The sequence below is a fragment of the Mangifera indica genome, chromosome 6 (genome assembly GCF_011075055.1).
Source record: "Mangifera indica cultivar Alphonso chromosome 6, CATAS_Mindica_2.1, whole genome shotgun sequence".
NCBI classification, from domain to species: Eukaryota; Viridiplantae; Streptophyta; class Magnoliopsida; order Sapindales; family Anacardiaceae; genus Mangifera; species Mangifera indica.
The window spans coordinates 7,544,087-7,571,889 of NC_058142.1; the positions used below are offsets into that span (position 1 = coordinate 7,544,087).

At 31.4% G+C, this 27,803-nt stretch overlaps 4 protein-coding genes across 5 annotated transcripts; 2 read left to right on the plus strand and 2 right to left on the minus strand.

Moving 5' to 3' along the window:
• Positions 1–1,328: 1,328 nt before the first annotated feature.
• Positions 1,329–3,513, minus strand: LOC123217928 (stem 28 kDa glycoprotein-like). The gene is made up of 3 exons (XM_044639016.1): positions 3,149–3,513; positions 2,855–3,064; positions 1,329–1,543 (listed from the first exon to the last, which is right to left on the minus strand). The coding sequence occupies exons 1-3, from the start codon at positions 3,472–3,474 to the stop codon at positions 1,360–1,362; spliced, it is 720 nt and encodes a 239-aa protein (XP_044494951.1). The 5' UTR covers positions 3,475–3,513; the 3' UTR covers positions 1,329–1,359.
• A 1,789-nt stretch (positions 3,514–5,302) lies between these two features.
• LOC123219443 (ATP-dependent 6-phosphofructokinase 6-like) lies at positions 5,303–8,969 on the minus strand. Its single transcript, XM_044641420.1, has 13 exons — positions 8,612–8,969; positions 8,283–8,329; positions 8,116–8,155; positions 7,863–7,925; positions 7,638–7,775; positions 7,391–7,549; positions 7,247–7,300; positions 7,074–7,142; positions 6,860–6,989; positions 6,487–6,752; positions 6,302–6,350; positions 6,015–6,169; positions 5,303–5,866 (listed from the first exon to the last, which is right to left on the minus strand). The coding sequence occupies exons 1-13, from the start codon at positions 8,852–8,854 to the stop codon at positions 5,681–5,683; spliced, it is 1,599 nt and encodes a 532-aa protein (XP_044497355.1). The 5' UTR covers positions 8,855–8,969; the 3' UTR covers positions 5,303–5,680.
• Positions 8,970–17,052: 8,083 nt separating this feature from the next.
• LOC123219485 (protein CHUP1, chloroplastic) lies at positions 17,053–20,315 on the plus strand. Of its 2 annotated transcripts, none has more exons than XM_044641472.1 (5): positions 17,053–17,355; positions 17,796–18,026; positions 18,132–18,181; positions 18,502–19,269; positions 19,358–20,315. In XM_044641472.1, exons 2-5 carry the CDS (start codon positions 17,870–17,872, stop codon positions 20,159–20,161), a joined length of 1,779 nt encoding a protein of 592 aa, XP_044497407.1. In that variant the 5' UTR covers positions 17,053–17,355; positions 17,796–17,869; the 3' UTR covers positions 20,162–20,315. The 2 variants fall into 2 exon arrangements, with proteins under 2 accessions (XP_044497407.1, XP_044497406.1); XM_044641471.1 differs by having other exon boundaries at positions 17,053–17,305.
• A 3,054-nt stretch (positions 20,316–23,369) lies between these two features.
• Positions 23,370–27,674, plus strand: LOC123219512 (polyadenylate-binding protein 4-like). The gene is made up of 9 exons (XM_044641507.1): positions 23,370–23,664; positions 24,632–24,941; positions 25,134–25,393; positions 25,490–25,786; positions 25,883–26,136; positions 26,225–26,290; positions 26,605–26,814; positions 26,913–27,098; positions 27,237–27,674. The coding sequence occupies exons 1-9, from the start codon at positions 23,475–23,477 to the stop codon at positions 27,441–27,443; spliced, it is 1,980 nt and encodes a 659-aa protein (XP_044497442.1). The 5' UTR covers positions 23,370–23,474; the 3' UTR covers positions 27,444–27,674.
• Positions 27,675–27,803: the final 129 nt, after the last annotated feature.

The window sequence follows — 27,803 nt, forward strand, 5'->3', positions numbered from 1 at the left end:
CTGAAACATTGGAGAAAATCGAAAGATCGGAGCAAAGGTCGTTTGGATCGGTTGGATTGAAATTTGAAGCTAAGAAATATGGTGCACAAGGGTGGTGGCTAGATAGGCATAGAAGGCCTTGACAAAGAATACGAGTAGAAGGGTTCGGGAAAGTAACGGTGTTTTAGGGACTTTGCACTACTTTAGGTATAATTGTTTGGTGAAAAAAAGGTAGGTATCTATGTATATAGGCTTTGCAAAATTTGTGTATAATTATCAATTTCTCTGATTCTCAAATATGGGTAAACATTGATATTATTTTAATATAATAAAAACTAGCTGAATGTATACTCCAGTGAATTAAGTTTTACAGGTATATCTTAATCAATTTTGTTGATTGCCCCATCTACTTTATTATTAAAATTTGGATTATTACAATGTATGTGTAAACAATGTAGTTTATTAAACTTTTGATGGCAGCTCCAATAAATCATTATAAAAATATGTTAGGTTTCCCTTTTCAATGCATGAATATCGCCATTCAAGCGTGTACATGGGAAATGCAGACCTGTTCTCCAGATCAACCATTGACAACTACAGAGACAACTTTTATATCAACTATAAGGCAATAAGGTTTTCCTAATTCTCTTACCCATTAATATTTAGTAGTATGTAACCTACATACAAACGAATCAATATTAGTTTAGATTGATTGAATATAAAGATATATTTGTGAGTATCTATGTAGTTTAATCCTACATTACAGCCTAAAATAAATGTGTTTGAAACTATTTTATTTAGAATTATGTTTATTAATGTTAAACCTTAGTTTCCTTTTTTTTTTTCCTAAGTGCATCTTATTCATTTTAACAGAAAAAGAGTAAAAATTTAGTCATTTCAATAAAAAATTGAAAAGTTTGATTTTTTTAATAGAAAAATAAAAAACTTTGATCTTTTTAATGGGAAAAAATAAAGTTAAATCACTTCAATAAATTAAAAAAAAAAAATATTAGTTCAGTAAGACTTTTTTTTCCTTGATAATAAGGGAATCCCGCCTGGATTGGTTGGATGAAGAAAACCTGAGACATAGTGATCAAACCCATTATCATTGTATTAGGTCAGTCAGAGTTCCACAAGCGTGTCTAAGATTTTCTAATGTTTTATTAGTTTTGTTAACAAGGTCTTAATTCAATAAGTTCAAATGTTGACATCTCTTATCTCCAGCAGCAAACTTGTCATTTCATTTTTTTCATTTCAACAAATCTCAAATGATATTTGATGTGTGCATATATAATAGATCAAAATTCAGAAATGAAATGAAATTCATACTTTTCTTATCTAGAATGGCATGAAAATTTCATCTAGTGAACATTTAAGTAACTATGATATGTTGTACATTGGATTAGGGAGCTTAAATGTCCGACTTCCTCGATGACTCCCCCTGATATCGGACCATTGATCCCCCACGTTACCGATGATTCTGTATCCATTGATCTCCACAAGCTTTCTTCTTTCATTGGATTTATATGATTGGAATGATAAATTTCCTGGATAAGATGATGCCCTGTAACCAGAAGATTAATTAACAACATCAACCGAAATAGATGATAATACATGAACTATTTGAAAAGGCCAAAGGGCTATTTCCTACCAAGTTTTAATGCAAAGACATATACACATCTGTAAGGTTTTAAAAACTCAAACACTCACTCATGAGTTAATTTTCGTTAAAATTTTCTATTATGATTAAAGGTAAAATCGTTATTTTAACAATAATATTTAAAAAAATATAATTTTATCTCATTTGCCCTTAAAATTTTTAAAAACTAACAACATTACCCTTGGTTAAATATTTCTAGTTTTGACAAGTGCCTATTTCCCCCCACCCCTGGTTTATTTTTTGGCCCCTCTCCAACCATCACCCGTCTCTGGCGACTCCTCTTTTTTCCTTCATTTGGCCAATCATCTTTCATCATCTAAATGATTGGCTAGCGCATGAGGTGTGATGAAGTGACATGGGCAAAGATTTTCGGGACATCACGTGACAAACTTGATAGAGGAGAAATTGTGTTGCATCATCATCAGAGAGAAGCAAAGGTCGACGGAGGGAGAGATTGCCAGATTTTTGAGTAATCTGAAGTTGAAGAGGAGGAATTAAACTAAAGTTTTGAAAAGTTTGGGGGGCGGCTGAAATGAAAAAAAAGATGGAAACCTAGGTTTGGGGGGGGGGGGGGGGGAGAAAATGTGACTTTTCAAAGTTAGAAAACTTAAAACAAGAGTGAAGTTAGTTTTTAAAACCTAGTGAAAAAAATATAATGAATTATATATATTTTTTGCACATTATTATTAAAATAACAATAGTGCCCTTCATCCAAACTAAAAATTTTAACGAAAATTGGTTTATGGGTAGATGTTTGAGTTTTTAAAATCTCGTAGGTATGTATCTGTCTTTGTATTAAAAATTGGGTGAAAAATAGTCTTTTGGACATTTGAAAATAAGAGATTCTCACTTTCAATACCATGCCAAAAAAACAGTTTAAATTTCCTTTCTGGCTTTAATTATTTCCTTAACTTTAATGTTTCTTTCCTTTTATTTCAGGGATATTATTAACTAATATTAGTGGTGCAATAAATATTTTGGCTTATATATATTAAAAAAAGTACTATATATGTAAAAGCATTAAAAGAAAATAGTCTTATTGATGCAGAAAAACATTTTGCTTCATGGATTAATTGGTTTCCTTAAAGTAATGATTTGTTTCAGATTTCATCTTTTATTACTTTACGAATATTTTTATAATAATTCATCACAACCTTATAAAAAGATAGAAAAAAAAAAAAAAAAGAAAGAAGGAACAAAGGAATTAAGGATTACTTGAGAATAATTTTCTCCCAGGAATGGTATCCGACTTTCTTCAGATTGTTGACTGTCGACATTTTCCATTCTTCAGGCCTTCCCGTCAGGAGGACAATCTTAAACCCAAGTGATAACAATTCTCTGTACAGATTAAGACTCGCCGGCAACGCCGGTGCTTTGCTTTTATTCATCCATTCAATAAACAACGTCACATTCATCGGTTCCGTCCTGACAGTAGACACTACAATGAGAACAATATTGCTATGTTAATAATATAAAGATCTATATAATCTTAAAATCTTCAAAACGTACCCGAGTCCATGTTTAGCAAAATAGGGCAAATGAGAGATTAAGGTATCGTCTATGTCAAAGATCCATATGTCATTGCCATCGGCTGCGAGCTTCTGGCTTTTGGCGTAGCGAAGGGCCTTCTCAGCGACGGCTTTCGAGTCTTTCATGTACTGACTGTGATGACCTAACATGTAATGCTTCAAGTACAAGTAATTTTTGTGGTTAGGAGCTGTTTTTGATCGCATGATTTTAGTTCTGCCGATCACGAGTTGCCAACTGAGGTATGATAAACCGAGGGATGCTGCTAGAAGTGTGGCTAGAAACAAAGAGAGTGAAAACACTCTCATGATATGTGGCTGGATTAGTTTTTCTGGAATCTGAAGAAGAGTTTTGAACAGTTTTCGGTTCTTTGAATTGGATGATTTGTCTCCTCTTTATAGTCACCTCATAGTCATAGTCATTGACCACCCAACAAATTACCTTATTTAGTGACCAGTAATTTCTTGCCCTCGTCGATTGGCTTTTGCCAAATGAAAAAGTTTTCAATAGAAAGGGTACATACCTAGTTAATAAATTAGGGAACGAAAAAGAATACGAGAATTATATAAATATAATATGATAAAAAATAAAAAATATTTTTGTAAAAAATGATTATAGAATTTAGATACGAAAAAGATCAAAATATATATATACGAGTTTAATATATATAGTGAATTATATTTAATCTTAAGTTTTGGGGAAATTTTAGTTTTCCACGTATTGAATTGTTTTATTACAAACTTTTATTAGGGTCGCCTAACTTAAAAACTTTGAATCTGAAGTCTAAAAATTAAAAAATCTAAATAAAATTTAAAATTCCTAGAAAACTTTAACACTTCCTCTTTGTCACCACCACAACTTTTCCTCTTCCCACCGCAACCATTCTCCCCAACCCCCTAAAATAAACCCAAATGTTCATCTTCGCTTCATAAACTTTTGAAGTTCATCTCCCGCACTATGAAAGGAATATAGATTTGCAGTAGCCTACAGCATTTCTCATTAGTGGGAGTTGCATATGGGTATATGATATGCTGATTTAATTTGAATTAATTTATTATAAAATTTATCTTTTTAAAGAATTTCTAGGTTAAAATGAAAATATAGGTATTTCTATGGTAAAAATTATCATTTGAGCAAACATTGAAGGGGTATTCCGATAACAATAAAATTATATATACTCACTTTAAATACATAATACATACTTTATACGTGTTATTTTGTAATTGAATAATTTTAAATTAAAAATAAAATAATACTCAATTATCTGATAACACATATAAATATATATATTTATGTATATATATATATATATATATATATATATATATATATATATATATATATATATATATATAGTGTTATTCTTTCAATAATTATAATATTTGTTGTTTGTTTAAGTTATGAATAAGAGTATTGAAGGAGTGGAAAGTACGAAATTCGCCAATTAGATGTCAGTTATAATAAAAGACATTTAAGGGTTAAAGGTGGGAAGTGAAATTTTTCACAAAATATGCCAAAGCTAAAAAATGTACCGCGATCATGACAACAATATTTAATAGAAGGCTAAAAGACTTGTCCACGACAGAGGGAAATCTCAAAATCTTATCACCTGAGTTTTAAAACCCCAAGGTGTCTTCATTTTCAAACAAAAATTGTTTGCCTTCATTTCAATCAAAGAAGGCTAGAGAGGGAAGAAAGAGAGGTTGGGAGAGAGAGATAAGGTGAGAGAAAATACAGTCGATGGTCAAAAATGTTGAATCATCATTAGAAAGAAGAAAAAAATTTGGGAGAAAATAGTCACTTTTTAAATTTTGAATTGAAAAAAATTTGTAAGTTATTAAATTTAGGAGAAAAATGTAATAAAACTTTAATTTTTTAAATATTTTAATAAATGAGAGTTTTACTTCTAATTTTAACCAAGATTTTTAACATAAATTTATTTATGAGTAATCGTTTAAGTTTTAAAAAATTAAAGAGTTTGGGATTTTGAAATTTCACTTGACCTCGAGGGAACAAGTCTTTTTGCGTTAGTAAAAATAGTTGAAAACTCTCTCATTGAAAGTTTAGGTGTCGTAGCTGCAGAAATTAAGTAATCAAATGAATGCAATGTGTAAGAAATTGCAAATTCAACTCGGGTGGAAAAAGAAAAATATATTATTTATCTTTTTCATATAATTTGCCAGTCACAGATAAAGCAGACGGCAAATTTGGCTCACTTCATATCCTCAACTTCTGGGAAACTTGAATTTCATGAAGACGATTTCCCATATTTTCTAACTCTAACAAGAACCATTCTAACCATTCCTCTGTCTATATGTTTTCAAATATTGAGTCATAGCTCAGCTGCAGATTTTAAGGGTCTCTATTATTACTCTTCTACATACAATAAACTTCATATTTAACTCAGCAGCAAGCAACTTTGCAAAGACTACTACTTGTCAAACTAGTACAACAAGGAGAGGAAGAAAATCAACAGCAGCCATAAGAAGGGCAAAATCTAGGGGCTACTGTGGTTTAGTTTGCAGCTTCTAGCATATAGCTCTCCCCGCATAACAATGGTGTTTGTTCTTGTTGATCTTCTTCACATTTGTTTCTACTGACATCTCTAGGGTCCAGGAAGCTTGGCTGATTAGTTGAAGATAGTAGCCGTGCCCACATCCTGTCAGTTATCACCACCTTATTTTGCCTTTCAATAATCCGCTGCACATCGCCCAACAAGAAAAAATACTAAATGATTCAAAGTCAACGCCTCCTCAACTAATTCATAGGATTCATCAAATCTAAACCTTTACTTACCTTCACGTGGAAAGTGTAACAAATGAGATATTTTTGGTTTGGGAGAACTTACATAGAATGGAATGTATGCATGTCTGGCATGGACAGGGCCGACTGTGAAGCCTGTGTATCCTGCCATGGCACCATGAATGGCACTGTGAGCAAGAAGTGTGCAGTAAACATTATCAGATGCGTTGCTTGGAATAGCGCGAATCATGTATGTGGGATCTACAACACAAATATTAATTCAGTTAAATCATCTTGTTTTTCATAGCTGCAAAAACATTCCAGGCAAGATGGTACTTAATTCAACTCAGCTGCAAAAACATTCAAAGCAAGATGGTACTTCATTCAACTCACCTATGTATTTGAGATTTACAGGCATCCTTTTCATTTTTGCAAAGTGATCCTGCAATCATTGAAGTTTCAATAAGAATTTAGACTTGACAAAGACAACAGCCGATTGATCCACAACAGCAGAACAAGACCCTGATTGAGAAACAGAACAACACAAAATGCAATTTAAATTGTTCTAGCTTCTATACCTTTATATTCTGAGATATCCACAAGCCAACATCTTGGAGTAGTTTGTTTCCTGAAGCATCCTGGTGTTCCTTGTTCCGCATACTTTGAGAAAGAAGATCTTGTCCTGCACCTTCAGCTATTACAATGACCATGTGTCCATGTTCTTTTAATCTTTTTTCAACATATTCAAGAAGTCCACCAGGCCCTTCAAGATAAAATGGTGATTCCGGAATTAAGCAGCAGTCCACGTCTCGGCTAGCAAGAGTTGCATACATTGCAATGAATCCTGTTTGATTTTATCTGGTCAGATTCTAATGACAATTGGGAAGATTGAGTTGAAGTACATAACAGTAGTAGTTAATAAATCGTAAAACAAATGATGCTGCAACGTACCACTGTAGCGACCCATTAACTTGACAACGCCGATCCCATTCTCAATGCTTTCTGCTTCAACATGGGCGGCATTGATAGCTCGTTGAGCCTCCTCAACGGCTGTATCAAAACCAAAGGACTTGTCTATAACCTGAAACATGAAAAGCACACTAAGTGTCAGCTTCGCACCCAAAGACAATGCGAGTATGACAGTCAGAACCAGAATAAATATTACCGGAATGTCATTGTCAATGGTCTTAGGAATTCCAGCCACCGCTATTTTGAGGCCACGCCTTCTAATTTCCTGCTTAGTAGAGGACCCATAAGACATTTACCATTTCGCAAAAGATGAAGGTTGTTGCTCATCATCTGGAACTTCACGATCAAAAATTGAATAGCATATGTTACCTCAAAAATGTCAGAAGCCCCTCTCTGAGTTCCATCTCCTCCAATAATATAAACCTGAGAAAAACAATATCAGAATCCTCAAACATGTATATGGTGTTAAACAAAATGATATGAAATCAATTAGAAACAGGAGGCAAACTGTACCTGATTAATGCCTCGGTCCTGAATGCTATCCACAATCTTTGCGGTATCATGACCCCCACGCGATGTCCCCAGGAATGTGCCACCGCGCTTATGGATGTTATTCACAACCTTTGGTGTCAAGGGAATTGTATTCCGGGCATAAAAACCTCTGTATCCTCCCTGCAACAGCGAAACAACCTTTTGAATCAATACTTCGTATCAACATAGATTGGTTCTTTTAACACAATTGAAATGTTCAAGTGCATACCTCTATTCCCAGGACTTTGTTGACTCCATACATATGATATAAGCCGCATACTATTTCTCTAATCACTGTATTCAGGCCCGGGCAAAGGCCACCACATGTTACAATACATGCATATACTTCATCTGACTCGAAATAGACCTGGAAACACAAAATAAGGCATGTCAAAGTCCTGATCTGCTGTTATACAGAACAAGAAAATTAATGTACTCGAAGAACAATACGAACCTTCTGTCGAGGTCCAGCACGCCTAAAATGTGTCCCTCTTGGGCTATCCTTATGAATAACAATCTAAATTAAGGAACAGAAAATAAGAACTGTAACTGTAAAATTTGAATAAAACAAAAGTGACTATAAATTTATGAATTCATTTTAGAAATAACTTTTCAATACAGCCATTAACGTTGACTAATGTGACATGATATTATAGATAAAGAAAATCAGATATAAGATAATTGGAATAGGAACAAAATAAGCTTACTTTTTGTGCAACAGCGTCATCAGGGTTAACAAAATATTGCCTGGAAAAACAGAGGAATAGAGGATACCATTAAAGTCAACTCATCAACTCTGTAATCATCATCTATAAGCAAATTCATTAATCAAACCTATAAAAGTAAGAGTCCTAAATAAGTTAATAAAACTTACTTAACAACTGAATAATATGGATTGTCTTGCAATGGATTGGGATATGTCTGCATCACAATTAAAAAAAAAAAATCAAAGTGCATCAAAACAGAGCCTTAGCCTCTCTGTTTCCAGTTACCCACCTATATGAAAAGACACCTATGCATTAAGTAACAAATAAACAAATCTTTTATTTTCAACCAAATCTCCACTTTAAAATTTAAATTTATAGTAAAAAATAAAATTCTTCTTTCTTATGTTTCTTTGCTTTTTCTTCATTTTCCCGTTAACCAAACAGTAATTAACCAAACAAGCACAAAACAGGGAGTCCAGAGAAAAGAGCTAGTTACAGGAAGATCAAGAACATAATCCGTTAAGTGTGGAACATCTTCTAGAACATAACCTGCGTCACCAGTAATGATTTTACGTTCCCAATTCTGGGAAATCACCATACCGCCATTGGAGTTCATGGCGAAAGTCCTCGGGGAGACATTGCTAAAGGAGCGGGTGAGCTTGGCGGTTGATGCAGAGTAAGCGTAGGAAGGATCGAAGCACTTGAACTTGGGGGGAGAACTAGACCTTGAGTATTCCATGGAGAGTAGTGGTGGTGATGGTGGCGGAAGTAAGAATGAAAGATGACATATTTATGAGAGAGTGAGTGAATAGTGAAGATGGGGCGTTGACTAAAAAAAAAAAAATTTGAGAAAAAAATTAATTTTCATAAATGGAAGTATGAGTTGATGTTTACAGAAAAGTGGGGGGATACTAGAAGTCCAGCTAGATGAATGAAGAAGGAGACGGTTAAGCGGTTGGAGAGGCGGTTGGGAATTTCACTATTTGTTTTGGGTAATTTTTTCATTTCAACCCCAACTCATTTTAATTTTTCTGGAACGTAATTGATTTGTTGTAATTAGGGTACAACCGTAATTTTGTACAATAATAGAAATACAAATATATATAATTTTATTATGAAAAACCCTAAGTTATACCTAAATTAACATGCCCTTCTGTATAATAACGAGTTTAATTAAGGTTAAAAGACTTATTCCCACCCAACATTTAATAAATTTGAACCTTATACTTGTTAATTTTCAAAAACTTAAAACTTGTTATTTTATTAAAATTTACTGTTGAGATTAAGGATAAAAATATAATTTAGTTAAAATTATTTAAAAAATTAAAAACTTATCATATTTTCTCGTAAATTTAAAAATCTAATAATTTTATCTTATCTAAAATTTAAAAAATGATAATTTTCTCTCTAAGGATTTTTTCTCCTCCTCCAACTATCATCTCTGTTCCAACTAATGACGGACCTTCTCAAATCTCTTCTTCTCTTGTTGAAGCCCGACGAATAATATTCATTTTCATCATACGAAGAGACAAATCTTCGTCTCTAACTAAATGTGATAAGTTTGAAATTGTTATATTTTTAAATCTATAAGAGAAATATAATAAATTTTTAGTTTATTTAATATTTTTAATTAAATAATATTTTTACTCCAGTAAAAAAAAACTTTTTTTGCCCTTTAATTAAATTCTACAAAGCCATACCAAAGGGGCACAAAGCCAAGTTAGACATGTCAACTGACGCAACCATTCATGCCTAATTAATATTAATTAAATTAAAAATGCAGTTATCATATAATTATTTGAGTGTTGGATTAATGTTTTTAATTTGTTGGGAGTTGATAATGTTTTACATCATTCTGTTGTAAGTAAACATGCGCAAGGCCAAGGCTAAGGCTAGTGTACTTCAATGCATATATATATTATTATATTCTACGCTAGTTTGGGACTTTTCTTAGTCGTTGAATTTCTTTGCTCCTAATTAATTACCTTTAATGCTATTTTATTATATTCACACTGCAAAAAACATGCTTACATGATATGAATCATGTTTCATGCTATTTTAAAGGTCAAAAGACTTACTCCCACCCAAGGTATAACTTCTAGTGTAAAGACCCATATAGTTTTAGCCCATATATGCGCACTAAATTAAGGGAAGGCCTGAGGACTATTTCCCATCCAAGATCAGTTTGTACTTTGACAACACTCCACGAAATGAAAGATTATGATAATGGATTTTAAGGATAAGTAAAATTTGATAGAATATTAAAATTTTTAGGGAGAAGATTTGGGTTTGAATCACTATTATATTTGTGAAATATTGATTTATCTGATGCAGTGATTTTAGGTTCAATTACTTTGTCCTAGAATTTATCAATTCAACCAAATTGGACAGGGTTTCCCATATAAAAGAAAAGGATTACAATAATTGAAAATATGAAATGGTGATGTGGTACACAACCATGCCCTTTATTCTTCATTGTCAAAGTTTGAGAAAGATTATTTTCTGTATTAATAGTGCAAATTGATAATAAGGTCTATATGGGGTTGTAAAGGTTTTACAATAGCTTTTTATTCTCTGAAAATGTGTTTTTAGAGAAACTTTGATGACAGTTTAAGGTTTAGGTTTGATGAATGAATTTAGGGTTAATAGTTCGTAGGTCCTAATGGTGTAAACCATCTAATGAGGTATATATAGGTTTACAGGTCTCTCTTCTTCTTTTTTTTCCCCTTAACAATCATAAATTAGTGTTTTATTATCATTTGAAAAGTTGCATTTAAGTTTTGAAAAGTTGGTTTGAAAATGTGTTTAGGTTTAAAGTTAAACCAACTCTTCCTTAGACATGTTCTAAAATTATGATTCCTAAATTGTTTAATCCTAACCCTTTATTTAGAATGGGTTTGATATTATTTAGGTCATCATTATATACTTTGTATTTATGTTTAATTATTGAAATATTTGTCTATTTATAATATGTATGATAAGTTTGTTTTTTTATATTGAATTTAGCGTATTGTCTTTTAAGATACTGTATTTTGTACCATCGCACTAGCATATTTCCTACTTCACTAAGGAACAAGCTCCTTAAGAGTCACCAAAATTTTAAAATATCAGAATTTGGATAGCTTAGTAGTGTGCATAAAGTGTTTGGGACATACTAGAACATGCCTTTTTATAGAATTTTAAATTAGAATTGTATAGAACATGTCCCGAGCCTTGAGATTTCGTCAGACTGACTTAGCACAAAAGCCCACTAAGTGGTAGGCTTAGGCTTGGTCTGACACGTGGGTCTAGTGGGCCACACCAAGATTGGTCCAGCCTGATCTGACCTATTACCACCTCTAACTTTACTCATGTTTGCTCATTGCTTTCACCACTCATAACATGATCAAAACTTATTCCCCTTTCATAAACTATCTCAAACATGTTTTAGTACTATTATCTATGGTCCTTAAAAACTTTTGAAATGGCTTCTGGAGTGGGCGTTCACTTATGGGAAACAACCTTCCATATTTATGTCTCAACATACGATCATTTGCTACTTTGGAAATGGGCATTCATTATATGTATTTTGAACAATCAATGTTATCTCTTTCACGACCGTTTAAACATTTTATTTACAAATGACCATTCACACTTTAAGCATAGACATTCACTTTTTGTCACTTGAACGTGTACTTTAACACTCTCTCATGATAGCTCATCTAGTTAGGGTTAATTTTATTTTTACTAGTATGAATGATCATACTATGCTTCAATATAGACGTTCGTCATGACCTAGTTTATATGGCAAAAATGACCGTACCTATATTTGGAACATGTATTCCATTGTGAATCTAAAACCCTAATTTGACTAAGGAATAACTATTTTTATCATTGGAACAGTTATTCTATCACGTTTGTAGAACGGTTTGCAACTATTTTTGCGGAAAACTACTTAGCCAATCAGTCCAAAAATAACTATGCCACAAAACATGTATTCTAACTAATTTCAATCTATATTAACATTATAAACATCAACCATAATCAAATCACAAGGCAATTCAACCATTATTCTTTCCTATGTCAATTTTCTCATCATTTACATCTCCATCATATAAACATTTTGTTAAATGATTCAAACATGAAACCAACATGACTTATTCATCATATCATCAATCATGATTTAATAACATATTAATTATATAACAATAGAATCTTAATTTCTTCGATATCTATCAAAGTACATAAACCAAAATAGGATCTTCTACTTATTTCATAAGTGTATAAAGGATGTGGGCATCTAGCAAATCATGTCTCTTTTTATAGAATTTGAATTAAATGACTGTAGAAATGAGCATTCTCCTAAATGAAACGATTGTTTGCCACTTAACCCATTTATAACATGATGTGCTATCTAGTTCGTTTGCTTGACACTTGTTGAACCAACGTTTACTCTCTAGAAGGACCGTTCAACATTTTATTTCATTAAATTCTTTAAATTAACCAATTTTTTTACTTAACACTTATTAACATAAATTCAAACATAATATGAAATGACATAAATAACCTTGCTATGCACTTGTAGGCATTATATAAGTACTCACAAGCAGTCAATTCAACAGATAGTAATGCCAACTTTTCATCTCCATGTAACTACTCAAGGCATATAATCAAGCACATGAAGTGATCTCTATCTAACTCTTAACTTTCCCCTATGGTTATATTCTTTGATTGGAAGAAAGTATATAAGGAGTATCATATAGGTCCCTAAACTACCTGTTTCTAATATTACACATGCAACATTTTTGTAAAAATCAGATAGTGTTGAAGAGTTGTGTATCTAGAAGCAATCACGAAAGATTAGTTTTTTTTTTTTTTGATAACCGGAGACCCTACCTATATTTGTTGGATAGATAAACTCAAAACATAGTGATCGGACCCACAATCACTATACTATATAAGTCAAGGTTTTATAAGCATAACAGATACTTGAACCCAAACCTTTACCTTAGAAGTTTTAATTTTTCACTAGTTTTACTAGCCTTTGGGGTCAAAAAATTAATATTTTACATTTCGCATATTTTAATTTTGATTCTATTTGTGTACAATTTAGATATTGTATATAAATAAAACATTCAATATGTCTAATAAATATTCTCTCAACCATCTTTATTCATTTATATCTATTTCTAAATTTGAATTAAACATATTACTATTGTATGCTGGATCTATAATTTTTATTACATTCATCCTTCAAACTAATAAATTCACTGTATCTCATTATAATTTTACAAACAAAAGCATACTTGGTGATATCTTCTCTTGCTATGGCATCACTCCTGTGAATTTGAGTAATTCTATATATACCCGTTTTGAATACATATTTATAAATTTTATTTTATTTTTAATTTAAAATTACTTAATCACATTATAATACATATAAGTGTATATTTATTTATGTTTTCAAAGTGTATACACATAATTTTGTACGTGGAATTGGATTACATTCAAGAGCTAGGATGAACGATGAAAAGAGACTTTATGTGTCAAGATATGAACCATAGTTTCCCCAACTACAACACCTAAACTTATTTAATGAAAAAGGATTTCCGAAGCAGTAGAATTAATTATAAATACCAACTTTATTCAAACATTGAAGTTAAAATGATGATATAATACGCATGAACAAGTACTGGTCGAGCAATGAATAATATAAAATGATACTGTTGAATTATTAATATTATTAATTATGAGTCAATTATTGGACTGCAACTACATACGCAAAATTAGCTGTCAACCCATAATCGTGTTGACCTAACCCAACAAAAGTATCAGTATTTCTTTTAATATGTGTATAAATGTATTCTTTCATGCAAAAAAAAAAAATGTATCTCGTGCAACAGATGGAGTGTCTACTTCATTTTCCCCTTGATATAAATAGCTAGTTAGCCGAGCAACAACCATGTTAACATTGGATCAAACATTAATTCATTTCTATTATAGTCATAAATTTTTAGCGCGTTGATCATAACAAACGATGCATTGAGATGTTTGCTCTTATAGTCAAGAGTAGCGAATAATTTGTTAATTTACCATAATTTCGGTACACTTTTTGATATAGTCAACTATTACTATATTAGTATATAAAACATTCCAATGATCTTATGTTTAAAGATCATATCTATCATTGTATATTAGAGAATCTATTTTATAGATATTAAAATTATCCTCTATGAGAAATCCATTTGGTGAGTCAGTCTAATAGATATGTAGTTGACATACGCTCATATGTTATACTGAGTTGACATCAATACCCTTAAAATATGAGATATTTTGTTTCATTTTAATATGATCATTTAATATTATGATAGTTTTATAATATTATCTATATCTTAAGTCAATAAACATGGATGATATATTATGACCCGTCAATATTTTAAAGGGTAACAAACCTTTTTGATTGATCAACAACCTTTGATCAAAAGGAATTGACTGAGTATACATTTACATCACATGATTAGAACATGACTCCATAACCGAAGCAATGACTGTCATACTAAATCAACTATGGTCGGAGCTGTTACGAGATCAAAACAAGCTTTATAATCTAATATGTCTTTTAAGAGCTTGTATTTCAAATGTCTCACATTCGACATTCATTGTAGAATTTATTATGTTGGACTGAATGATAAGACCTTATTATTCTTGATGTTCTATTTTTTAACTCAGATTATCAATATCACTGTTTTCTCAAACAATGATTTCATTTTTGTCATAAACTATTATGTTTAAATTATTTAAAAAATTATTCGATATAAATAATTATTATATTTGATAAAATTTAATAAGTATAAATAATTATTATGTTTGAATAAAATTAATAAAAAAATATTAGTAAATTATTTAACTTAAATATCATTAAATATAATTATTTTTAAATATTTTTAAATTATTTTTTATATTAATTAAAAATAAATTTATTTTTACCTAAAAAAATTAATAAATAATAATATAATTATAATAAAATTAAAATTACCTTGGTAATCTTTTAGAGTAATATTATGTGTGCTCACTTTGGATACCTAAATGTATACACACTCATATGTGTCATCATATGATTGGTTATTGTTTTATTCTTAATTCAAAATCATCCAATCATATGATGACACATATAAATATGTATATATTATGTATTCAAAGTGGGTACACATAGTTTTATTGAATCTTATAATGCTTAAGATAAAATTATCACTTTATATTACTTATCATATCAGTATTGATAATAAAAGATTATCGTAATTTTTTATTACTAACCAACTAAATAAAATAAGATAAATAATAAAAAATATATTATCAAAGTAATTTTTAAATTCTTAGAACAAACGGTGATAACTTCCCTTGCCATGACATCGCTCTTGCGGAATCTAATTATATTCCAAGAGCTGGCATGAATGAATGATGGAAAGGGATTTCATGTGTCAAGATTTGAACCATAATTTCTCCAACTACAACACCCAAACTTATTTAATGGAAAAGACTTTTGAAGCAGCGGAATTAATTATAAATACTAACTTCAAAATGAGGGCATATTTATTAGCTCGCTTCCAGAACTTTGAGTTGATCAGACCATGTTGAACAAGTACAAGTCTTTACTAGACTATTAACTATACATATATAAAATTAGGGGTCAATTGATAATCATATTGACCCAATTGACCCAACCTAACAAAAATATAAGTATTTTTAAAACATCTCTGCCAAATACTCTGAGCTGTTGTTAAAATATTGTTTATTTTAAACATACAGTTTATCATTATTTTGTTTATAAATTTTACACCTCAAAACGTGTCTTGGTAATTTAAGAAATTCATAAATATTTCACCAATTTCACATTTTTAAGCGATGTAAGATATATACATAAACTTAGTATCTCTCTCATATTTTATTGATGTGGGGTTTGTCTAAAAATGTCATAATTTCTTTTAATACTATATAAATGAGTTTTTTCATGCAACAAAAGAAAAAAAAAATCCTATTTTAATATGTGTATAGATAAAATAATGGATGCACTTGAATGATTCTCAAATTAATTGGAAAGAGTATTAATAAACATAAAAGAATATTTTTTGGTCACCTTACTAAGAATAATTTTACTATTTGTGTCTATGTTATAAAATATTAATTCAATATGATGAAATAAATCCAACAGTATATTTATAAAGGTGAACCTAATGAAATTAATATTACTAGGATGGTTTGTCTTATGAATGTTTTAAAAAGTAATTTATAATAATTAATGAAGTTAATTAACAAATATTAAAGACTAATGAATCAAAGGAAAGTGGAAAATTTTATTGCTCAAACTTTATGTAAAAGACGGAAAAATTCGTACATGGGAAGAAGGTGAAAGGTAGGTGGCATAATTTAATGGAAAACTAAAACGGGAGGTTGACAGGAACCTTCCTTGCTCACATTATTCAGCTTTGTGGAGGATGACTTCATCCTCCCTTTATTCGAAAAATTACTTCAAATAAATTTAGCTTTAAGCATTTCTTGTGTGATACTTAATCGATGAAATGGACATGAAAAAGTGACTTAAATGATCTCTAATTGAATATGTAATTATAATTTTATTTATATTTTAATTGAAAATGGGGATAAATGAGTATTAAATTAGTATACATGTACATAGGATGATTTATCAAAAACATTGGTTAAATTTGCTAGAACTCATTTAAGATAAACTATTTTAATTAATTTTCCTTGCTGTAAATTTAGCATAACAGAAGTACAGAATTAAGATACTTGTCGCCAAATTCCGACAGATTGTGAGAAACGTAGGAAAATTAAATTAGATAGCCAAGGGCGGTTTATTAGGCCTTCCATCATTTCCACCTAAAATTTACTATAATTAAAATAAAAAAAAATCCACCCCTTTCGGGTTAGTTTCTAGTTGGAATTCGAATCTTCTGAACATGACATAAGACAAAACTCAACGCTATTGTTAATTTATGTAATTGTGTTCAACTGAGTGTCTGTTTTGTTTTGAGTTGTGTTTGGTTTTTGCTTTCAGAGAGATTGAAATAAGAGGGAGATTGACAAAAAACAAATACACAGTTGAAACAGAAAATCCAAAACTAAGATTATAGCAGTTTCTTTTCCGTTGATTCTTTATTAATTGAGACGCGTTTTACGATCCTCTATTCATATTGTAAGTTCTTCTGTTTCCACTTCTTCAGAATGTCAACATGGAAAACTCATGTGGGTTCTTCTTCTTTCTTGCTCTTATAGCTCTTTTTGGCTTGATTTCAATTGGGTTATTTGTTTTTTTTCCCACTCTGTGTCGTGTTTATTGAATTGGGTGTTGCTTAGTTTTTGCTTTTGCTGTTCCTTTTTGTGTGCTAATTCATCAAAGTTGAGTTATATGAAATGGGTTCTGCTTGTTCTTTCATTTTATGTGTGTTTCTGGTTTAGTTTGTCATGGATCATCTGGAATCATCAAAAGTTAATAAATATATATAGTTTTATTATATATTTTTTTTCTGGTTTAGTCTGTGATAAATCATGCACTTATGGGGATTTGGATGAGATGATTAATTTTTTGAAAGACTTGTGATCTCTCCCTGTTTCTTCTTTGATTGGTTGTAAATTCTTTCCTTTGATAGTAGTTTTCTGAAGTTTTGGTAAATATTGACATGTAGATGGAGGATGAAGAAGAAGATTTGTGATTCTGATTTGTGGACTGAGGAATAAAAGCTATTGCTACTAACTCTTAATGATGAAGCTTGGAGACAAGGGAGATATAAGGCCTTTTCTTATAAAAATTGGGGTAGCATTGACTCTGTCTTTAGCAAGCTTTTTCTATTGTCGCCTTAGAAATAAGAGACCTAAACCCTCTTTGCCACCGCCATCTTCCTTGCCTCACAACTCAGGTTTGAATTTCTTCCTTTTCAGTATCTCCTTTAGTTTCGATTTTGATTTTGATTTGGGATTTGACTTTTTATTCCTGATGGTATCATGTCATGTGTTTGTTTTAGGTTTTAATGGCAGCCTTGAATCAAGAGGAAGAGCTCTGTGTAAAATTGATGTAAGTTCCTGCAGAATGTTTAATTTCCTTTTTCTGTTTTGCCCATAATGTTTATTACAAATTGAAGGAAAGTATGCTTTCTAGATGCAAAGTTTTACAGTTCTAACGGAAGGCCGGTTGAATTAATGAACCGATTAAACATTGAGATACTTAAAAACATGAAATCTTGTTTTCATCTTCTGAGAGAATTTAGAATCTGTAATGTCAAAAAGAATCTCAACCGGTTTATATTTTTTATCACTATTCAGAGTGGTGTCCATTCTCATGATTCACCTTTGGGAATTAAGCAATCATTTCTGCTAAAATTTCCTGTTTTGCAGGAAAAATCTTATGAGCTGAGGGTTGCTGTTGATAACTCTGTGGTTGATCTTTCACCGAGCAGTAGTGGTAGTGGAGAGAATGAGGGACTCCTCTTGCCAGAGTTTAATGATCTTGTGAAGGAATATGACTTTGCCAGCTCCAATTCTGGGAAAGAAGCAGAAACTCCTAGGTCAGATTTAGAAAGTCCGAAAGTTTTTACGAGTTCAGCGACAGGTGAATATGATCAAGAGGTCAGACATTTGACAAACATGGTTAAAATGCTCCAAGAGAGGGAAAGGAATCTTGAGATCCAATTACTTGAGTACTATGGCCTCAAAGAGCAAGAGACAGCTGTGATGGAGCTCCAAAACCGATTGAAGATTAACACCATGGAGACCAAACTTCTTACACTCAAGATTGAGTCCTTACAAGCAGATAACAAAAGACTTGAGGCACAAATGGCTGATCGTGAAAAAATTGTGGCCGAACTTGAAGCCGCAAGATCAAAAGTTAAGGTTCTCAAGAAAAAACTGAGGTCTGAGGTTGAGCAGAACAAGGAACAAATCTTAATCCTACAGAAAAGGGTTGCTAAGTTGCAAGAACAAGAATACAATTCTGCAGCAAGTGATTCAGATACTTTGGAAAAACTTCAAAGGCTAAAGGTTTTGGAGGATGAGGCAGAAGAGTTGAGGAAGTGTAACACGAAATTGCAGCTAGAAAATTCTGAATTAGCGAAGAAGTTGGAATCCACCCAAATGCTTGCTATTTCTATGATGGAAGATCCAGAGGTAATCGGTCAGTTAGCCATGAATTTTGTTATATTTCTTCTATACACCGTTAATCTTGAATTTAAATGCTGGGCACATTCTGTTGCAGATGGAAGCGCTCAAGGAAACAAGTGAGCGATTGAAACAAGAGAACGAGTCTTTGACCAAGGAAATTGAGCAACTCCAGGTAGATCAGTGTTCTAGTATTGAAGAATTGGTATATCTCAAATGGATAAATGCTTGCTTACGATATGAGCTGCGGAATTATCAGCGACCGCCTGGTAAGACAGTAGCAAGAGACCTCAGCAAAACGCTAAGTCCTGAATCCGAATACAAAGCCAAGCAACTAATAATTGAATACGCAAATACTGAAGGAGGGAACATTTCAGATCTCGAGTCAGAGTGGTCATCCTCCCAAACATCCTATACCGACTCAGAAATCCTTGATGATACATCGGTCGATAAGTCAGCTCGTTCCAAAAGCAACAACTCGAGCAAAAATAAATTTTTTAAGAAACTTAGGAAACTTGTCCTTGGGAAAGATGTTAGTAGTAAAAAACGGGGTTCATCCAAGTCCTGGGAAAATCGCGATTCATCAAGTGTTTCGACAGCAACAAATACAGCATCAACTTCAGAGGTACCAAGTAATAAACTATCTAATGTTTCTCGGAGTTCATATAGACATTCTTTTGACATCCAAAGATTGGAGAGGGTAAAAGAATATGATGTGGTTAATGAAGGAAGTGGGTACACGCCATTCAGAATGCAGCGAGCAAAAAGCACTGATCTGGGAGTGGAAAATCAGCTTGATCATGATGCAGATTTGATGAAATTTGCTCAAGTTTTGAAGAACAATAATGGCAGTGGGAGAAAAAACTTAAGGAGAAAGTCCTTGTCATACGATTTTGGCTAAAAATTAGATCCTCAACTCTTCTGTTGTTTATGTGTACAACTCTCAATAATTTCTAGCTTTTAAGCCCTGTAAAATACCACTGTAGCGTATATCTATTAGAAATACTCAAAACCTTTTTTTTAAAAATAAAATTACGTATACTCATTTTTAAATACACAAGTTAGTATATATTTATGATATGTTATCTTATACTAGATAACTTTAAATTAAAATAAATTAATATTTAATCATGTGATTATATATCATATATATATTCATTTATGTATGTAAAAATAAATATACATAACGTTAAGGCATAGATTTTTTAAATATAACCTCTCATTTTTTCAATTTTCATTTAAAAATAAAAAATTTAATCTTAATATACAGTTAACAAGTCATGAATTCAAACCTTGGATTTCCCAATTCTCAAACTACGCGGGAGGATTTTCTCTATAATTATGTTGTTGTCATTTGTGATTCTATTAAAAGTATAGTCAAGTCAATAAGAAGATGCTATTAAAACGGCACCGTTTTGTCCCTATTTCTATTCTTAAATTGTTGAACAAGAAATTTGAGGGGTTCTATCAGAGTAAACCTGGGATATATAAAAAATTACCAAGTAAATAAATAAATAAGAATGAATAATTTAATGAATATTGATCATTTATTACCTCATTTGAATATTAAATAGCATCAATTTGTAATTGAATTCAATTTATAGCGGAAACCCATTTTCATTACGCCCTTTTCAAGAAAATTGCAATCCTTTACGTACAAACAACGTATATAATTTTATATATAATTAATAATATATTATTTATAATTAAAATTTTTTAACTTAAAAATAAAGAGTAATGTTATGTGTACCTATTTTTGGTACATAATTCATATATATAGTTATATATCATCATATAATTAGGAAATTTTAAAGTATGTATTATCATATGATAAAGAACTATTCAATCACATGATAACACCTCATCTGTATATATAAATTATATACCAAAAATAGATACACATAGTTTTATTGAAAAATAAATAATATATAATTATATAATAAATAATATATAATTCTTTTAAGAAATGAGTTTGGGTTTTCATAAAATATTAAGGGAATGATAAATTTGGCTATTAGAGAAAAAAAATACTTTTCAGAATTAGTTCATTAAGTTTTTTCAAAGCATAGTTATCAGTATTTTATAATATATAATATGTATCTTATAACATGATATGATATAAATGAAAAATAATAGTATCATAAGGTATATATAATCATATAATAATATATTATTATTGTATATAAAATTATATATATTATTTATACATATAATTTTATTTTTTTAAGAAATGAGCTTGGGTTCTCATAAAATATTAAGTGAATGATAAATTTGGTTATTGGAGAAAAAAAATTACTTTTCAGAATTAGTCCAATAAGTTTATTCAAAGCATAGTTATCAGTATCTTAATAATATATGATACGTATCCTATAACATGATACAATATAAGTGAAAAATGATAATATCATGAGGTATATCAAATTAATATGATATAGTAGATGCATCTTATGATATGATATATATTACTGATATAGATCGATGCACTTTTTAAAAAAAATGATGATATAATAAAAGTGTATATGAAAAATTTTAAAATTTTAAGGATATTTGTGATATTTTATAAAATGATGACATGTCAGTTACACTTTTTAATTTTTTAAAATTGTGTCATACAATAATATATGATATAATACTCGATATATGAAACGAAAAATTATGTTTTTGATACATAATATGATACATGATTCAATTATCATGCTTCAAAATATAGTAACGTACTAGCATGAAATACCTTTTTTGCCCATACATTTGTATCTATAAAAGAGTTTACCATTTTTACCCTTATCTTAAATATCCGCTTACAACAAAGAAAACGACAATCGTTTAACCCTTGAGGTTTTTCCAAAGTTACAAAAACTCCCTTAAGTGGGCATTATAACTATTTACAACTTTAACTTGATTTTGTTAACGTTTGATATCTGATGTAAGATTTTGATAATTGTAAAATTATGTATATTTATTTTAAATATATAACTAAATATATACTTATGTGTATTATTAAGTGATTAAATAATTTTAAATTAAAAATAAAATAATATCCAATTATATGATGACATATATAAATATTTATATATATTTGTGTACTTAAAATTTATATACATAATATTATTCTTTTGATAATTATTGACATTTTACATATGATGAAACCTACTGTGGTTTACAATTGTTTTCTCCTATAATCACTTATGTTTAACATGGGGATGTAGGCTGAAAATGTTGTGCAATTAAATTGAACAGTTCAAAATCGTTTATAGAATTATAACTAAACACAACGATTAGTAGATAATAACTAAGTAATTCTTAAATTTGAAACTCACAATGAATTCAAAGTCGTAACTATTTTTCTATCATTAGTTGAAATTTTAATATTACTGAATAAAATTTGAAGTTATATATATTTTATTAGTGTTATTAAAATCAAATTGGATCGATCGGTAATCAGCTCATGGTTCAATCCACTTCACTTAAAAAAGACCGATTTTTTTCTCTTATATATATATATATTTATTTATTTATAAAAAAAAATTAAAATGATATTGATAAAATTAAAATAGTATAATTGACTAATTGATAAAAAATTAAATATTTGTCACTGAGAATAAATAAATATTTGTATAAATTATTTTATTTAAATATATGTTATTTATATTAAAAATATTTAAAAATATTTAAAAAATATATTATAATTTAAAAATCGATTGAATCTCTAATTAACCTAATCGAAATATAAATGGACGAAACTATCAATTCTATTGCTGCTCCGATTTTAAATATATTGTTTTTTATGCGACTGGTTGAATCACAAACAAAAAGGAAAGATATCGTCCTTTCGGATTCATATGCACGTGTCAACTTCACAACGCAAGTAGTTAACCCTATCTACTCGCACCAAATCAATGGTACATATTCTCCGTACTTGAAGAGCTACCTCGTCGTTACATAACAAACAAAAGAATCTCTGAATCTCTCCCTCTCGCCTTTTCACTTGAAAGAGCAGCGTTTTGTTATTTTCTCCACGTGTCACTCTTATAAAGCGATTGTACTCTCTTAAAATCGCACTCTCACTGTCCTCAATATAACTACCTTTCACTCTCTCTGTAACAAACAAAAACACATAAAACAAAACGCCTCCTTCTCGCTCGCTCTAAAACCTCTGTTTCTTTGCGTTTAGGGTTTTACGAAGACTCATTCATTTCTGAGCAACAACAAGAACAATGGCGAGTCCTGATCCTGTGCAGCGGCCTGCACTGTATGTCGGTGACCTCAACGCGGACACCACCGAGTCCGACTTGCAAGAAGCTTTTCAAACGGTGGGTCCTATCGCCTCCGTTCATCTCTGTCGCTGCTCAGTCACGGGGAACAGTCTCCGTTATGCCTACGTCAACTTTCATAATCATTCTGATGGTAAAAGAAAATGAAGTAAAAGAAAAAAAAATTTAAGTTGTTTCTTGAGTTTTTATATGCTCTGTTCTTTAGCCCGTGATTGGCGTTCTTTGATTTCTTTCTTGTGATAATGTGAATGTGTTCTATCTTGGGTGTTTATCTTTCCGGTTTTGTTTTTAGTTGTGGGTTTTTTTTTTTTCTCTCTTATAGAAAAACTTGTTTCCATCTGCAGATGTATCTCTCTGTTTAAGTTATTTTTTCTTTTTTGGGTTTCTTTACTTTGTTGACTTACTATCTTCTTGTGTGTGTGTTTTTTCCTTTCTTTTTTTTAGGGTAATTTATATGTTCCGTTTCGTGCTTTTTTTCTCTAAATGTTTGTACTTTGCATATGTTTTTCGGTAGGGTTATTTCTAAAGATGGCGGGATTTTATTTCTTGAAATGTTATAATTTTAATGTATATCGTGATGTTGTAAGTAGAAAGTTAGAATGGGTTAACGATGTTTACGCTAAGCAAAGCAGTAACAAGAATGCTTATAAATTTAAAGATTGCCTTGTAATGTTTTTTATTTCTTATATGCTTTTCTTTCTGGGTTTGGTCTGGTTTGTCTTCTTTTTGTTTCTTCTTTCTTTGATTTCAATCTCTTAAAGGATAGGAGTATTTATGCGTACGTTGAGCTTGTGTGTTCTTTTCGTTTGTGAACTTTTTCTTTACATTTCTTTCTTTTTGGTTTTTGTTCTGGGGGTTTCTATGTTGAAAATGGTTTTCTTGAAGGTTTTCCTTTTGTTCTCATATGTTTATATGACGTGTCTTTATTGTATAATAAACTCTGTTTCTTGTTTTTCATAATATGATTTTTGCTTGTAAAATGGGTTGATTTATTTGTGAAAATTACTATTGTGTTAGAAACTTGGTTTATCCATGTTGATGAACAGATTTATATGCAAATCATGTTACTTTACTGTCATAATTTGCTCTGTTTTGTTCAGCGTCTAAGGCTATGGCTTGTTTGAACTACACTGACTTGAAGGGAAAACCAATGAGGATAATGTGGTGCCAGAGAAATGCTTCTCTAAGAAAATGTGGCACCGGTAATCTCTTTATCAAGAACTTGGATCCTTCAGTCAAAGGCCCCTGTTTGCTGGGTTTGTTTTGCCAATTTGGAACTGTACTCTCTTGTAAGGTGGCTGAAGAAAATGGCAAGAGTAAGGGTTTTGGGTTTGTTCAGTTTGACTCGGAGGAATCAGCCACTGCAGCTCGTACTGCTCTGCATGATACTGTTTTCCGTGGAAAGAAGTTGTGAGTTTCTGTTTCTTATGGTCTTTTTGTCATGCATGTTGTGAATACCAAATTCTCTAATATTATAATGATTTCTCATTGTACTTAAGTTTTAAATTTGGTTTTGGTAGTTTATGTGCTTGGCAATCTCTAAGGCTTGTCTAAGTTATGATTATCTTACCAAAGTTTCTATTTGGTGCCTTATTTCCTCAGATATGTTTCGAAATTTGTTAAGAAGATTAACAGGATAGCCACTGGTGAATACTTAAAATTCACCAATTTGTATGTGAAAAATCTGGCTGAAGACATGACAGAGGATGCCCTTCATGAGATGTTTTCTAAATTTGGGAAGGTTTGTAATGTTGTCATCATGAAGGATGAGAAAGGAAACTCAAGAGGCTTTGGTTTTGTTAACCTTAAGTCACCAGAAGAGGCTAGAAAGGCTGTAGATATCTTGAATGGTGCAAAGATAGGTAATCATCGAACTTAGTATATCTGTTTCTATTAATTAAATTGTATGGATTGTGTGGTAAACAATCTTTGTAATGGTAAAATTCATTTACTTGCAGGTTCAAAAATATTGTTCGTAGGAAGGGCTCAGAAGAAAGCTGAGAGGATAGAGATATTAAAACATGAACTTGAGGATACATACAAGTCCCAAATTCAGAAGTTGAAGGCCTCAAATCTGTATGTGAAGAATCTAAATGCCTCCGTTGATGACCAAAAACTACTAGAACTCTTTGGTGGTTTTGGAAATATAATTTCTGCAAGAGTGATGCGCAATAATGATGGAACAAGTAAAAGATTTGGCTTTGTGTGCTTCTCCACTCCTGAAGAAGCAAAGAATGCCTTGGATGCGCTTCATAGTGAGCACAATCTAACTGTATCTTCTTTCTACCATATTATTTTTTCTAGGTTAATCGATCCTGTTGTGATATACATGTGAGTATGTATTTCAATAGGGTCCAATTTCGAAGGAAGAAATCTCTATGTGGCAATAGCACAGAGTAAAAGAGATCGTTGCAAGGAATTACAGGAAATCTACACACAAGTTCCAGTTCTGCCTGCATATCCTCCGAACTGCGGTGTCAGTCCTCAATATGGCTCTGCTTATTGCAGTTACAATCCTTGCTCTCCTCCATTCCCTTTATTGCGCCAGCCATTTTTATGTCAACCTTACTCAACAAACCATTATCAACAATACAATTCCTATGATGTTAGTATATTGTTAAATTCTTTCTGCAACTAGGCTTTGATGGCTACCATTCTTTCTGATTCTGTTCTTAACTGTATTTAAATTGCAGATTCCAATGGGACAGACTCATCTGGGGAGCCTTGGGGATGCCAGGAACTGGTTCTGCCAAGACCCTGTATGTTTCTAGCTATCTCAAGGGAAAAAACAAAATTTCTTCAATTTCACTCTTACAAACTTTATATTGACTTACCTGGAAGAGATATTTCATAGAATGATTGAACTCTTACAAACACAGAGTTCTGTGGTTATTTGTTTGTGGAAGGCCATAAACTGATGTCCATGATCTTGGATTCATGTATAAACTGGTTCTTATTTGGTGCAGAACAGAGCATTTAGTTTCATCATTTTTTTTTCTTTATCCTTTTTGGGTGCTAATATTTCCCCCAATACACTCTTTCATTTTCTCACTTTCCACCTTTTGTTTTGCAGTCCTTGACATATTCAATCTCTACTGTTTGCACCCAAGATCAAAACCATGGGAAATATAAGGGTCAGGAGTCTGGACACAGAATCAAAGTGAGCCAAATAAGTGGATCTGCTGAAATTGCGTCCAACAGAGCAGCTACTGGAGGTCATGCTGCGGGGATTTTTCCTGTGAACAACAATAGTAATATTGTGGATGTTAATTACCTTATTCAGGTTTGTGATTCTTAACTCTCTGCATCTATGTGAATATTGGTTTGTGCTATGAATTTTGTGATTTATGTGTGCTGATGGATTACTTTTTCTCTTGCTAGCCGGAGTGCAATGCAAAAATAACTAGACTGCGGATGGGAGCAAATAACTCTGAGGTAACAAATCCGCTAAACTCGCCAAATTCGTCCATTGGAGTAACTTCTGGAAGTCATGCTGTGGTGAGCTCTCCTTTGAGCAGCAAAAGTAGAACTGGGAATGTTATCTACCGCCTTGTTGATAAACTTCAGGTTTGTGATTCTTAATTATAATTTTGGATTACATATCAGTTATTTAGGGAAGATGCAGCTCTATATCTGTGTGAGTATGCTTTGTGCTATGGACTGAAGATTTATGTCCGCTGATGGATTTTTTTCCTCTCTGTCTAGCCTCCATGCATTACAAAGATAACTGGACTGCAGTTGGATATGAGCAAATCTGAGACAATGAATCTGCAAAACACTCCAAATTCCATGGCCAAACAAGCTAACAAGAACTCGACAAATTCCTTTGTTAGTCAAACAAACAACACAGAGGCAAATGCTAGAGCAAGTGCAGATGGTGTGTTGCTTTGCAAAACTCTATCAGCTGCTTGAGCTACTAGCCAGTGGCATAACACAGTTCTCACATGCTCACCACTCCAGTTTCTGTCAACAAAATTTTCCCCTTATGTACAGCTGATTTGCAAATAGTTTTCGACTTTAGACAAGCATGATGCAACTTTATGCTATTTTGATCTAACTGTCAAATGTTACCTGGTACTATCAGATATGAATAGAACATTTAGATATTTTCTCCACTAATATGAGATCCTTGTTTCCTTTCCATATTCATTTGTTACCTTGTGCTCTGTTTGGTTCTTGAGCAGAATCAGGCTTTGGTCTTGATGATTTTGATTTGTTGGAGACCGGTCATGCATTTTCCAAGTATTAGATGAGACAACTTCTTGATCCTCA

What these genes read in the sequence shown, in the direction of transcription:
- LOC123217928 (XM_044639016.1), bottom strand. Translation starts at nt 3,474, where the DNA reads ATGAGAGTGTTTTCACTCTCTTTGTTTCTAGCCACACTTCTAGCAGCA. An exon ending in TTTGCTAAACATGGACTCGG is followed by an intron (nt 3,065 to 3,148) that starts GTACGTTTTGAA and finishes GTCTACTGTCAG; the next exon opens with GACGGAACCGATGAATGTGA. An exon ending in TGGGAGAAAATTATTCTCAA is followed by an intron (nt 1,544 to 2,854) that starts GTAATCCTTAAT and finishes TTCTGGTTACAG; the next exon opens with GGCATCATCTTATCCAGGAA.
- LOC123219443 (XM_044641420.1), bottom strand. Translation starts at nt 8,854, where the DNA reads ATGGAATACTCAAGGTCTAGTTCTCCCCCCAAGTTCAAGTGCTTCGAT. An exon ending in ATTATGTTCTTGATCTTCCT is followed by an intron (nt 8,330 to 8,611) that starts GTAACTAGCTCT and finishes ATTGTGATGCAG; the next exon opens with ACATATCCCAATCCATTGCA. An exon ending in ATGACGCTGTTGCACAAAAA is followed by an intron (nt 7,926 to 8,115) that starts GTAAGCTTATTT and finishes TCCTTAATTTAG; the next exon opens with ATTGTTATTCATAAGGATAG.
- LOC123219485 (XM_044641472.1), top strand. Translation starts at nt 17,870, where the DNA reads ATGATGAAGCTTGGAGACAAGGGAGATATAAGGCCTTTTCTTATAAAA. An exon ending in TTCCTTGCCTCACAACTCAG is followed by an intron (nt 18,027 to 18,131) that starts GTTTGAATTTCT and finishes TGTTTGTTTTAG; the next exon opens with GTTTTAATGGCAGCCTTGAA. An exon ending in GAGCTCTGTGTAAAATTGAT is followed by an intron (nt 18,182 to 18,501) that starts GTAAGTTCCTGC and finishes CCTGTTTTGCAG; the next exon opens with GAAAAATCTTATGAGCTGAG.
- LOC123219512 (XM_044641507.1), top strand. Translation starts at nt 23,475, where the DNA reads ATGGCGAGTCCTGATCCTGTGCAGCGGCCTGCACTGTATGTCGGTGAC. An exon ending in GTTTTCCGTGGAAAGAAGTT is followed by an intron (nt 24,942 to 25,133) that starts GTGAGTTTCTGT and finishes TTATTTCCTCAG; the next exon opens with ATATGTTTCGAAATTTGTTA. An exon ending in AACAATACAATTCCTATGAT is followed by an intron (nt 26,137 to 26,224) that starts GTTAGTATATTG and finishes TTTAAATTGCAG; the next exon opens with ATTCCAATGGGACAGACTCA.